The 13,399-nt window shown below is 38.6% G+C and overlaps 1 protein-coding gene and 1 long non-coding RNA gene across 2 annotated transcripts; both read right to left on the bottom strand.

Moving 5' to 3' along the window:
- Positions 1-50: 50 nt before the first annotated feature.
- Positions 51-3,832, bottom strand: LOC103518879 (cyclic AMP-responsive element-binding protein 1). Its single transcript, XM_017447968.2, has 6 exons — positions 3,758-3,832; positions 2,875-2,889; positions 1,835-2,066; positions 1,070-1,222; positions 652-748; positions 51-369 (listed from the first exon to the last, which is right to left on the bottom strand). The coding sequence occupies exons 1-6, from the start codon at positions 3,830-3,832 to the stop codon at positions 222-224; spliced, it is 720 nt and encodes a 239-aa protein (XP_017303457.1). The 3' UTR covers positions 51-221.
- Positions 3,833-5,350: 1,518 nt separating this feature from the next.
- Positions 5,351-11,955, bottom strand: LOC113471420. The gene is made up of 2 exons (XR_003394126.1): positions 11,816-11,955; positions 5,351-5,417 (listed from the first exon to the last, which is right to left on the bottom strand). It is a non-coding gene; the product is annotated as an uncharacterized LOC113471420 (long non-coding RNA).
- Between the last annotated feature and the right edge of the window lie 1,444 nt (positions 11,956-13,399).

Below are 13,399 nucleotides of genomic sequence, written 5' to 3'. Positions count from 1 at the left end.
AATATGAAAGACCAAGAGACAAAGCATTTCCTTACTTGGTCTATCTCTTACTGACAGGAAAGAGAACGAGAGAAAAAATTTTTTTGTTCCTTATTTAATTTCTTGCTGACAGCAAAATAAATCAAAGGACAAAGGAATTTCCTTACTTGATCCAACTCTGGCTGAGAGCAGTAGAGAGTAGCATCGAAAGGGTACACCAGCAAAGGTCTTTTCTTCACCATTTATTCCATCTCTTGTTGACAGTACAACTCTTTCAAACTCTTCAGTTCATCGATAAGGGCTTTATTTTGATTTTCCAAGATGGCGACTCGATTCTCGAGACATTTGATGTATTCTTTCTTCTTCCGTCGACACTCCTTCGCAGCCTCCCTGCAAAATGAAAGATAAAAGAGGTTAACATTGAGAAAAAGAAATAAGTAGCCAGCCTAGTTCGCTTGGTTGGTAGAAGCGTCTGCCTCGGTTTGCACAAACCTGGAAGAGAAACCTAGAAACAGTATTTTGGCTTGTGCAAACTTTAAGCCTGCGTTCACACGCTACGATTCACTTGTGTAACCTGGTTTGCGCAAGCCAGTTTGTGCAAATGGCTTGAGCGTGTAAACGTAAACCCACCATAACACTGCAACAGAACTGAAATATGAACCGAGAACTTACCTGTTTTTCAGCAACCTCATTTCTCTCTTTCTGCTTTGATCTTCACCAGTGCCTAGGATTGGGCTGGTCGATAGGTTTGGACTATTTTGGGTCACTACTGGAAACAAACAACACAAATCAATAAAATAATTATGCTTCAGGGGATGCTATTTGTTTCACTAAAATAGTCCTTCCTGAAAATCTCAGGAAAAAAATTACTGAGCGAATTTCCTTTCAAGCCAGTCTAACTACGCTGGCTTTGAAGAGGCTTTAAAGTTTACCTTGACTGATTCATGAGATGTGCCTACATCAAAGAATTCAAGTTTGCAAAGAAAATGATTCTTACTCAAATCTCGAGCTTTACAGACAAGTGGGAACACAAGAATCTAAACTAAGTTAACTAGGCTATGACATTAAACCTGTTGAAGGGGTGACTTACCTATCTCGCTAGGTACAAAGAACTGTCCGTCTTGAGAATACTGGACAATGGTACCACCTGCTGACGAGGCGTTGGTCATTGTAATGGTGGGAAGAGTCTGATGGTCTCCTCCTTGACTAGACAAGTGGATGTGTCCGGCTGGTATCACTGAAACTAAACCCAATACCCATCTAATCAATATAACTCAACCCAAACAATCAGAACAATAAGTAGTTGAATAAACTGTAAAAAGAAAAAAAAATTGACGTCGTCGGGTATCGATTCCGGGTATTTGGAGTGCAAACCTTGAGTAAAAGTGGAATTGGACTCGCGAGCCATCTGTGAGAGTAAGAAAAAAGGAATAATCTTGATTTCGCGTTCTGGTTCGCAGTATACATGATACGAGTTCGACTCACGATTCTCACGAAACATACCTCGCGTCTAATTTCACTTGATCAAGGAGGTTTTTCGTAAATAGAACTAATCATAAATTCTTTATGGCAAAGCAGAGAGCTTCTTCCCAACTTTTGTGTTGTTTGTATCACAGCAATACAAGTGTCTCCCATTACTATTATTAATTTTACCGCCACAAGATATAGATATCGATTCAAGTAGTTACTCAATTGTCCTCACGAGGCTGAGTGCACTCCGTTCCCCAGGCACAGGGCTGAAAAAACCTCGAACCGGGACCTCCGGCGTGCAAGCCTAGTGTGATATCCACTCGGCCACGGAGGTTGCTTTCGTAAATAGAAATAATAATGGGTGTGAACGTATAATAAAACTCACCAGTCTGATAATGTGTGGGCAACGAGTGGGAGGAGAGCTCGCTGTCCAAGTTGGAATCGTCGCAATCCGAACCCGAGGACTCTACCTTGCCAGTCGCTATCTCTGCACCGCGCAGATCGTTCAGTATCTTCCGGTACGAGGGACGTCGAGTGAGGGTGATATCACGTCGCTTGGATCGCTTCACATCGTTATCTTCCGCGGAGAGGGAGTCGTCGCTCGCGCCGTCGACGACCTGTCGCGACGACAAATAAGTGTACGACTGTTTAGAGGTAGGGACGTGTGAGGTCCCATCTTATTAATGGTCAAAAGAAACATTAAGGGCAAAACACTGTGCGTGGGTAAAGGAGACTCAGTAACTCAGACTGGGTGAGGTTAATTTGAGATGGGTAGGTTATCTCCGAATGGAAGGTCACTAAAAACCTTAGTATTTGTACTAAAGCGGACCTCCATCCCCTTGCCAATAAGTGTACGACTGTTTAGAGGTAGGGACGTGTGAGGTCCCATCTTATTAATGGTCAAAAGAAACATTAAGGGCAAAACACTGTGCGGGTGTAAAGGTGACTCAGTAACTCAGACAGGGTGAGGTTAATGTGAGATGGGTAGGTTATCTCCGAATGGAAGGTCACTAAAAATCTTATTTGTACTCAAGCGGACCTCCATCCCCTTGCCGTTTCGTTGGAATTTCAATCACCTCCTCAGTTGTACTCACGAGGCTGAGTGCACCCCGATCATGTCAGCAGCAAGCGTCTGTCCCCAGACGGTCACCCGTCCAGATAGCAGTCACGCTCGACGTTGTTTAACATCAGTGTGCTGGTGAGACCTGGTGCAGTTTTCAACGCAACCAAGCCGTTGGCTAGTAGTTTTACTACGATGTTAATCCCTTTTTCCTTAGAAAATCCTGAAGCTTTACAGTGTTGTTCTTTCCACATTCAACTTCTTCATGAAAATTTGGTAGTTCTTTCACACCGTTTTTCAACAATTTTTATTTATTTTAGAGCGAAAACCTTGGCCTCATCAGTTCGCCTAGGCAAGTGACCTACCTGTAATGTCTGCAACTGTAATTTCAACATAGAATAAAATTCATAACTATGATTCAATTACCGATCATAAAATAAATAATGGTCAAATACAGATGCAAATATTAAGACTATGGAGCAGAATAAATAGTATAAAATATGTGTGAACCAAATTTAAGTAGGCATTTGCATAGAATGAAGAGTGTACACATAATTTTGATGAAATGTTTGGATCGATTTTCGAGAAACGTGCTGGAATCCATCAGAGAAAAAAAAAGTTAAAATCAAGTAAAAAGTTAGGGATGTTACATCGATGAGAATTACATTGCGACATTTCGAGGGACTGTTCTAGGTTGCCATTATCTGTTTCCTAATAAAGAAGAGGGGAAAAAAATCGTATCTTCAATACATTCCGGGACAGGTGGGACCAGTCTGAAGTTTGAACAATATTGTGGAATATCAGGTTGGTAATGTACATACCAAATTGTCTTGCAACAACCACTACAATACCTGACCATAACATGAAAATGTACTATCTTTAGCAGATAGTAAATAGCAATGGACATTAGGGCAGAGGTGTTTATGATCCCACGCCCACCCTCTTGCTGAGAGCAAAGAATAATATGAAAGACCAAGAGACAAAGTATTTCCTTACTTGGTCTATCTCTTACTGACAGGAAAGAGAACGAGAGATAGTAAATAGCAATGGACATTAGGGCAGAGGTGTTTATGATCCCACCCTCTTGCTGAGAGCAAAGAATAATATGAAAGACCAAGAGACAAAGCATTTCCTTACTTGGTCTATCTCTTACTGACAGGAAAGAGAACGAGAGAAAAAATTTTTTTGTTCCTTATTTAATTTCTTGCTGACAGCAAAATAAATCAAAGGACAAAGGAATTTCCTTACTTGATCCAACTCTGGCTGAGAGCAGTAGAGAGTAGCATCGAAAGGGTACACCAGCAAAGGTCTTTTCTTCACCATTTATTCCATCTCTTGTTGACAGTACAACTCTTTCAAACTCTTCAGTTCATCGATAAGGGCTTTATTTTGATTTTCCAAGATGGCGACTCGATTCTCGAGACATTTGATGTATTCTTTCTTCTTCCGTCGACACTCCTTTGCAGCCTCCCTGCAAAATGAAAGACGAAAAAGGTTAACCACAAATAATGAGAAGAAGAAGAAGAAGAAGAAGAAGAAGAAGAAAAAAAAAAATAAATAAAAAAAAATACGAGACGCTTTGACCCTATTTAAAAGCACATTCTTTTACATCCATACTGATCCGGGAACGGAAATTTTTGGTAAGGAATCTTCCGGGCCGACTTGGATTCGAAGCCAGGAACTGCAGTTGTGAGTCAGATGATTACTCATCCGGATACCAACCATACGCAACGTTGCTTAACTTTAGTGATCCATCGGGAACTGGGGTTCATTCAAAGTGCTATTGCTGCTGGGCTTAGGTTACAAAAAGAGTGAAAAGCACAGACTTACATAGCATAGAGCTTTATGCTCTTAATTCTATGCGGTTTGAATTTGTCGCTTCCCTCTACAGTACAAGCTTAATGTTCTATGCTTTCCGATTCACTGATTTTGGCCTAATGGCCCGTTTACATACACTCTCAAGCCATTTGCACAAACTGGCTTGTGTATACCAGTTTGTTCTATTTGCACAAATTTGTAAGAGGAACCTAGAAATAGTATTTTGGCTTGTGCATGTGCAAGCTTCAAGCCTGCGTTCACACGCTACGATTCACTTGTGCAAAGGGGTTTGCACAAGCCAGTTTTTGCAAATAATAATAGACTCTTGAGTGGAAGGTAACCACTAGGCGAGGTTAACGCCTTAGGCGTTCTCTACCACCTAACCCTTGCGATTCTCGAGACATTTGATGTATTCTTTCTTCTTCCGTCGACACTCCTTCGCAGCCTCCCTGCAAAATGAAAGATAAAAGAGGTTAATATTGAGAAAAAGAAATAAGTAGCCAGCCTAGTTCGCTTGGTTGGTAGAAGCGTCTGCCTTGTAAGCGCTAGGCCGGGGGTTCGATTCCCGCCCGGGGCGGATTCACTAGTTTTAGCCTCAAACTTTAAAAAAAGAGAAAATAATAATAATAAATAAATAAATGAAAAAAAAAAAAATGACGTCAATAGGTCAAACTTGCACCGCTTGCTCCGAGAAAAAACAAACACAAATCAATTAAAATACGGAGATTATATTTAGCTGCATCTAAAGTTATCAATGTGCTAGGAGTTATCGAAAGTGCGTCTTATTTTGTGTAGTACCGAGAGTTGTAAACATGCTCCAATATGCAACCTTTGGAGTCCTGGGTCACCTGATATACGACTTATACGGAGGAACGGAGGTAGATAAGGGTGGGAAGGGGGGGTTGACAAACACAGAATCCTGCACACCATCATACAAAGGAATCTGAGGCCTAGGTGTAGGGACATAACAGCCCTAAAGGATGAGTTAAGCTTCTACGAATCTACGAATCATACAAGGGAAGAGGGGGCGAGGGGGTCATTGGTGCCTCCACCATTTTCTTCTACCATGCCTTCCATGCGGCACTAGCTTCTGAAAACACAAAAACCAGAGACGGAAAAAATATAAATAGGGGAGAATTTTTGTTTTAATTTTATTTATTTTTAGTGCATTAAGAGGTAGGTAGGTAAGTAGTTGTACCTAGGGGGAAATATGAAATTATCTACAGAGATCAGTGGTCTGTTCTAAGAACGAGTCTGTACTCCTCAGTTTTCACTTCACGCACAGAAAAAAACGTGGAATTGGCTCCAAAATCGAAAAATCACTTTGCATTTCGCAATTCGCAAAAGCTATGACGTAATATTACAGACGGAAAAACCTTTCAAAACATTGCATAACCAATGTTCCCATCTCACAGTTCAAGTTGAGAGGGAGCTCCTAAGGTAAGTAGCATACGTTTCTATCACTTATCGCCCCTCTCCCTATATCTTCAAGAGGAATACGAGAACAACATTCAAGAGGTTCAAACTCTTCCTAATGACTCCCACCTCATTCTCAAAAGGTACCTCTTTCTCTTTTGCTAGGAAAGTAGCGCGCCTTATGAGCACTAGGTCGGGGGTTCGATTCCCACCGGGCTCTTTATCCAAAACAGATAAGGTTCGTTCTCGACTGGCTTTCTCCTATCCTGTTATCCAGTCCTCTCTTCGATTTCGGGACAACAAGACCCCGTTGTTCCAGTTTCCTCTATCAATTTTTTTTTCCAAGTCTATCAAACTTTAAAAAAAAGTGAATTTTTGTTGTGTACCATTTGATTAATATAATAGTTATATGGTAATTTTAGCGTTTTGTATTGTTTTAAGTTTATTGATGGCTGAATGGGGAGAGAATGGACTTCAGGCACGGAATCACACGTTTCACAAAATGCTCTTGCATCCCCAATTAAATCTAGGTTCTAGGAATGTACTTAACCTTTATTAAGTGGGGAGGTAGGATTTATAGGTAATTTAGTAATGAAATGATTGAATTCTTGGACTTGTGAAAATCTTGAAAATCTATTGAGGTTCTGTACAACTGTACTTATGTATGTAGATCCCAGCTCTACAATCTAGTTCTAGTATCACAAAACCAATACTATGGCTAATACCTACCTACCTAAGTACCTACTTACCCAAAGTTATTTTTATGCACCTAGGTGTTGAGTTGTTGTTGTTGTTGTTGTTAGGTAGGTATACAGGGTGAACACGAAAAACGTTACCAAAAGCCTAGGGTAGATTTCTGAGGTCATTTCCAACAAAAAACATTCTACAACTTTTTTTCCTATCTTGCTTAGTTTCCGAGATATTCGCCATTTTGTTTTTTCTTTGAAATGCACAACCTTCCCTTGATAAACCGGTCAGAACTTTTTTTCAGTTAAACATAGAGAATTTCACCAATGAAATCTGCAGAAAATTTCCATTAAAATAAGTGAAATTTAAAGTAGCGAAATTATCTTTTTAGTACCTTTTGGTAAGTTTTTATTGCGAAATTTCCCTGATCAGCATTTTCTTTTAAAATTTCAAAAGGAAATTTGACCTATAAAGAAAGGCGCAATCTGACAGCATGCAATAGAAAAAAAAAAACCCCTGTAGGTAGGTACTTAGAACAGAGACCATGAGACCAAAAAGGTAAAGTTGGGTTTTCCCAATCAGTTGATTTTATATGTAGGAGTGTAGGTACCTACATACCTACAGGGTATGCATCTATCACAAATCATGGGACACTCTGTTTTCAACTGTGTTAATGAGTTATACTTACAGGGTGTTTAAAAGTTTGCTAAGTACAGTATTTGGCCAATAATCCACAAAAGTAGGTAGGGAAACATTTGGACCTTTGGCTTTTTTTCTTTTGTTTGGAAACTACAACTTTGCTCTTTGCATTTCAAGCTCTGCAAAAGTTGTGACATAATATTACTGAAGAAAAACTTTTTAAAATACTCCAAAACTATGATGATAGTATCCTACCTAGCTGTGACATAAAAATGTTTTAAGAGCAAAGTTTCAAAACTGCTTTTAGGAATAAAGCCAAGTACCACATCAAATTCTTTATTGGTGATGAAAGTAACCTAATTTTGTGTGATAACTGTATGGGTTTAATCACATTTGAAAATATGTACTGAGGCCAGAAACTTATGCTCTGACCATTTTGACAGACCATTGGAACATATGGGGCAGAAAAATCTTCAGCCCTAGGTTTTTTAGATTAGATATCTAAGAGACCTAGGTTTCAAGCTTTTTTCACCACCACAGTAGGTAGGTTGTGAGTTTGATTCCCACCTAGGGCAAACATTAACAAAAAAGAGATAGGTAAGGTTTATTCTTTGACTAGCTGGCTTTCTCTTATCCTCCTTTTACTAGCTGGCTTTCTCTTTGATATTGGAATGATTGAGCCATTAAATAAAGGTTTCTTCAGAGAGCTTTGGCCATAATGTAATGAGATTTGTTTCAGCTAAGTAGATGTTATCAACCAATATTCTCAACCTTTTGCACTGCAGGTCTGAACACAGTTCCAAATAGTCCTTCAATTTCACACTTTCAGGACAATAAAACCTTAGCAGTTACAGTTCCCCCAATCAAACCTCTTGAAAAAAAGACTTTCGCATTTATACAGTGACAGTAAACATAACCCAAAAAGAAAAAAAAAAAAAAAAAAAAAAAGTGTGAGTAATTAAAGAGCAACTTAAAACATTGACTGCAGGATAAATGGGACGTCAATTTACTTTGCAATAATGAATCACATCAACATATGACACTACTAAGAGATTTATAACCAAATCATTGAATACCTAAAAAATGGAATCCTAAGTTTTAACTTTATTTGCACCTGCAGAGAGGTGTATTGTTCTGCAAGAACTTTGGAGCAATTAGTCAGACTTTGATCAAACTTGAAGACAACAAGGAAATTATTAATGGACAAACATACCACAGAGAGTGAACACAGTGTCAAGGGTTTTCTTTGACATCACAAATTTAGGTAATTATGCAGAAGCCACGACAGTGGAAAAGAAAGCTCTTTTTTGTATTTAACCTAACCCTATAATAACACTAATCACTGCTCTAATTGTGAAAACTCCTTTTTGTGTTTAACCTAACCTAATAATAACACTGGTCACTGCTGGTTTGTGCCAGTTCCTTTGGTAGCAATCTTCCACTGACATGACTTCTGCACAAGTACCCAAATTTAATTTACACAGGAAAGAATTTCTTTACCTCTGGAATCACTGTAAACTCTCTGAGGTAAGAGCGGGCATAAATGAAAATTATGAAATTTATTGAACCTTTGTGATTCTATGTGCCTTTTTTTGTGTGTTCTACAGTATCTACACTGAACCACTAATAATTTTTGCATGACTTACCCCAAGTCCAAAACTCCATGTAGAAATCAATGTTGACATTAATTTGAAAAAATAAGATCAACATGAAGTTTGTAGGCCCAAGAGTTAAGACATGGGACAACCTACACACATAATATCATAAACACTTATTATTTTACGTTGAAAAGATATTTTCATGTCAAAAGTCACAACTTGTTAGCAAGTTCTATTTTAAGCTAGTTTGAGCCAAGCTCTGCTGATAGATAATGGTAAGTTCTCAAACATGTAAGATAATCATGGACTTTACAAGTTACTGATAAGTAGGTGAAAATCTGGAAATATTTAAATGCAAATTCAAACATGTATAAATAATTTCAATCGGTGACTTTAGTGGTCAAATCAGATGTTGGTGTCGCGCGACACGTTTCCACTATGCGATTTTTATCGCGCGACTCTGTCGCGCGGCAAAAATCGCGTTGGTGGAAATCCACCTTTATGGTAGGATACCTACTACATGGTAAATAATTTGATCTAATAAAGTAAATGAGATAAGAAGGTACTGCTGGAGTAAAGGGACTTATCAGTCCTATGCGAGCAGTATAAATAAGCACTATTATTATTATATAGGTAGGTACCTACATAGTTAGGTAGATAGGTACCTACATAGGCAGGTACCTACATAGGCAGGTACCTACATAGGTAGGTATTAAAGTGGAACTTTGAGCAGGGATGTTTGGTATGTGGAGATCATATTATTCTTCTCGATCGAAATAAATGTGCCAGCCTACTTAGCTTAGTTGGTAGTGCGTCTGCCTTGTAAGCGCTAGGCCGCGGGTTCGATTCCCGCCCAGGGCGGATTTTATCCTCATGGGATAATGTTCGTTCTCGGAACGGCTGGATTTCTGCTATCCTGTCTTCCTTCTCTCTTCGATTTCGGGACGATAAGACCATAGCAGGTACAGTTCCCTCTGTCAAACCCCTTAAAAAAAATGTACATGTACGAAGAAGTAACTACTTGAATAAGTGCATGATAAAAAAAAAATGGAATGAAAATATCTAAATTTGAAAATAGGTATAAGTAATTAAGTACCTATGCTGATATTGAAAAATAGTGATAACAAAATACGTAGATAGGTACCTATTCGATCTATTTGAGCCCCGACCCCAAAGCCCTATGGTAATAAGCCCACGGCGCGTCGTACGATATTGGTAGATGACGTCATCACAGGAGTACAGTGTTGTCGCTAGGTATGATATCGGCGTGCTTGAGACTCTCATGTTCCGAGAGCTGTATCTCACGATCTAGTGAACGCATTTTCTTCGTTTTAGTCTCAATATTTTTTTTAATTTTTATAGTTTTTTCTGAGACAATAAAAAAAAATCATGAGAATCACCAATTGCAACTGCTCCATTGTAATTCGTATTCTTATACATATCTTAATCAAATGTGACAATATAAATGAATTACCATATTTTATACCCCCCAAACTAGGTGGGTGGGTATAAAATATTTTTGTCCCCCCCCCCCCCCCCCCCCCCCCCTCGTCCAAAAAGGACTGCGTCCCACTTTGGGCCAAAAAAATTATGGTCACCCTAGCCATACTTAATGTAATGAGATTTTTTCAGCTAAGTAGATGATATCAACCAATATTCTCAACCTTTTGCACTGCAGGTCTGAACACAGTTTGAAATAGTCCTACGCTATCAGCAGGAACACTCAGCATGCTCCCGTTATCATGTCGCCCGAGAAGAGTGCACAATTCCATTACTACTGCTGTCCCATCTAATACATGAGTAAGTTACGTTTACGTAGTAGGTGAAAAAAAAAAAAAAAAAAAAAAAAAAAAAAAGTGTGAAATACAAAGTGCAAAGCTTTTTACAGGATTCAGACCAGATTTTACAGACTGTTTTGAAACTATGTAATTAAAGAGCAAGTTAAACATTGACTGCCGGATAAATGGGACGTCAATTTACTTTTCAATAATGAATCATAATGAGATAGGTATGACACTACTAAGAGATTTATAACCAAATCATTGAATACCTACCTAAAAAAGGGAATCCTAAGTTTTAACTTTATTTGCACCTGCAGAGAGGTGTATTATTCTGCAAGAACTTTAGAGCAATTAGTCAGACTTTGATCAAATTTGAAGACAACAAGGAAATTATTAATGGACAAACATACCACTGAGAGTGAACACAGTGTCAAGGGTTTTCTTTAACACCACAAATTTAGGTGATTATGCAGAAGCCACAACAGTGGAAAAGAAAGCTCTTTTTTGTATTTAACCTAACTCTATAATAACACTAATCACTGCTCTAATTGTGAAAACTCCTTTTTGCGTTTAACCTAACCTTATAATAACACTGGTCACTGCTTGTTTGTGCCAGTTCCTTTGGTAGCATTTTTTTACTGACATGACTTCTGCACAAATACCCAAATTTAATTTACACAGGAAAGAATTTCTTTACCTCTGGAATCACTGTAAACTCTCTGAGGTAAGAGCGGGCATAAATGAAAATTATGAAATTTATTGAACCTTTGTGGTTCTATGTGCCTTTTTTTGTGTGTTCTACAGTATCTACACTGAACCACTAATAATTTTTGCATGACTTACCCCAGGTCCAAAACTCCATGTAGAAATCAATGTTGACATTAATTTGAAAAAATAAGATCAACATGAAGCTTGTAGGCCCAAGAGTTAAGACATGGGACAACCTACAAACATAGTATCATAAACACTAAACTTTATTTTACGTTGAAAAGATATTTTCATGTCAAAAGTTGGTTAGCAAGTTCTATTTTAAGCTAGTTTGAGCCAAGCTCAGCTGATAAATAATGGTAAGTTCTCAAACATGTAAGATAAACATGGACTTTACAAGTTACTGATAAGTAGGTGAAAATCTGGAAATATTTAAATGCAAATTCAAACACGTATAAATAAAATCAATCGGTGACTTTAGTGGTCAAATCAGATGTTAAGTAAGTAGTTTTCTTGGGGAAATCACAGCACAATAAATATCTGGAGAGCTGATATCTGTTATCATGTATTTTCCTAGCCAAGGTTACATGTAAAATGAAAATATACTATTCTAAATTTAACTAAAACTAGACGCCATTAGTAGAAAAAGACATATTTACCAGTAGAATGGACCATTTTTGTGTGGAAAAGTAAAAAACTGGAAACACTTTGTGATATTTTTGTTTGACAAGAGAGGAGACTGTGTTCTCACGTTGACAAAATACAAAATATTATTCTTTTTCCAATTCAAACTGTCAGGACTTACCGCTTATGTGATTACGTTGTTGACTTCGTATCTCGTCACTAACTTTGCAGCACTGCTAATGGACAAATTGAATTTTACGTAGCAGCCACGTCAAAATGCTTCGTCACAGAATATGAATCACGTCATCATGGCTGCTTGGGAGACTCTTCTGTCCCTGTGGACTCAACTTGCGCACTCAACAAATGAACAAACTGGGGGATGTTCTTTAACAAGGGCTACACACCTAGGGTACTTTTTCGAGGCTTCTCAAAATGAACTTTGCAAATGCAGTGTAAAACACTTTGAGATAACCTTTCGGACCTAAAGTCTGGTCTTTACCTTCCAGGAATTTTAGTTGTGGATATTTCTTTCTAGAAATTTCAAGTCTAGATTGTCCAGAAAGTTTGAAAACTCACAAAAATGCAGAAATCTAGATAACTTTCCGAGGGGGTGAGTTGAGGGACTTCAGGGCTTCAGGGTTGAAAATGATTATTTGATGAAAGGCGCATGCGTGAAAATTTTATCCCTTCCAGTCTAGATTGTCCAGAAAGTTTGAAAACTCACAAAAATGCAGAAATCTAGATAACTTTCCGAGGGGGTGAGTTGAGGGACTTCAGGGTTGTAAAATGATTTTTGCTTAAAGGCGCATGCGTGAAAATTTTATCCCTTCGCCCTCCCCTCTCCCCCGATCTCTTCATCGCATTTAAAAGTTGCATATTGCATACTCACATCAATGTACGGTGCATTTTGTGTAGGTACCGTACAGATCGACTCAAATCAGCCAGCCTAGGTTAGATTGGAGTCTGTCTTGTTTGTAACCACTGGGTCGTGGGTTCGATTCCCACCCGATGGGAAATGGGAATTTTATCATACAGATAAGGCTCGTTGTCGGAATGGCTGGCTTTCTCTAATCCTCGATCTTTCTTCTATTTTAGGTCGATGAGACCTTCGTTTTGACAGTTCCTTTTATAGGTATCAAACCATAAAACGTCACGATCAAATTTTCAGCGATAGGTAGTAAGTTGGAGTCACCTGCAGTTCTTCATGGACCACTTAAGTTAAATTTTTGTGCGAGGTTGGTACCCGGATGGGTGACCATCTGGACAAACAAGTACCTACTGCTGGCTTTTCCCGACCTCATTCGAGTTAGGTGAGGTTATGTGAGTGGGAGAGTGGCTTGTTGTCGAATGGAGAGTTAGTATGTCACCCACTCAGCCACGGAGGTTATTGATAGAAGAATCTTACCATATTAGCTGACAATTCATTCCTGTGCAATTCACTTTCAAAGTCCTGAGTTTTTCTTAAATCTAGGAATACATCAAACAGTTCTCGCATAGCATTCGAAACCTGAAAGAAGTCACTTTCAAAGTCCTGAGTTTTTCTTAAATCTAGGAATACATCAAACAGTTCTCGCATAGCATTCGAAACCTGAAAGAAGAAAAAAGGCCTCTATGATATC

Source organism: Diaphorina citri, unplaced genomic scaffold (assembly GCF_000475195.1).
Source record: "Diaphorina citri unplaced genomic scaffold, Diaci psyllid genome assembly version 1.1 scaffold2411, whole genome shotgun sequence".
NCBI lineage: Eukaryota > Metazoa > Arthropoda > Insecta > Hemiptera > Psyllidae > Diaphorina > Diaphorina citri.
This window is presented reverse-complemented; position numbering and strand designations above follow the sequence as displayed.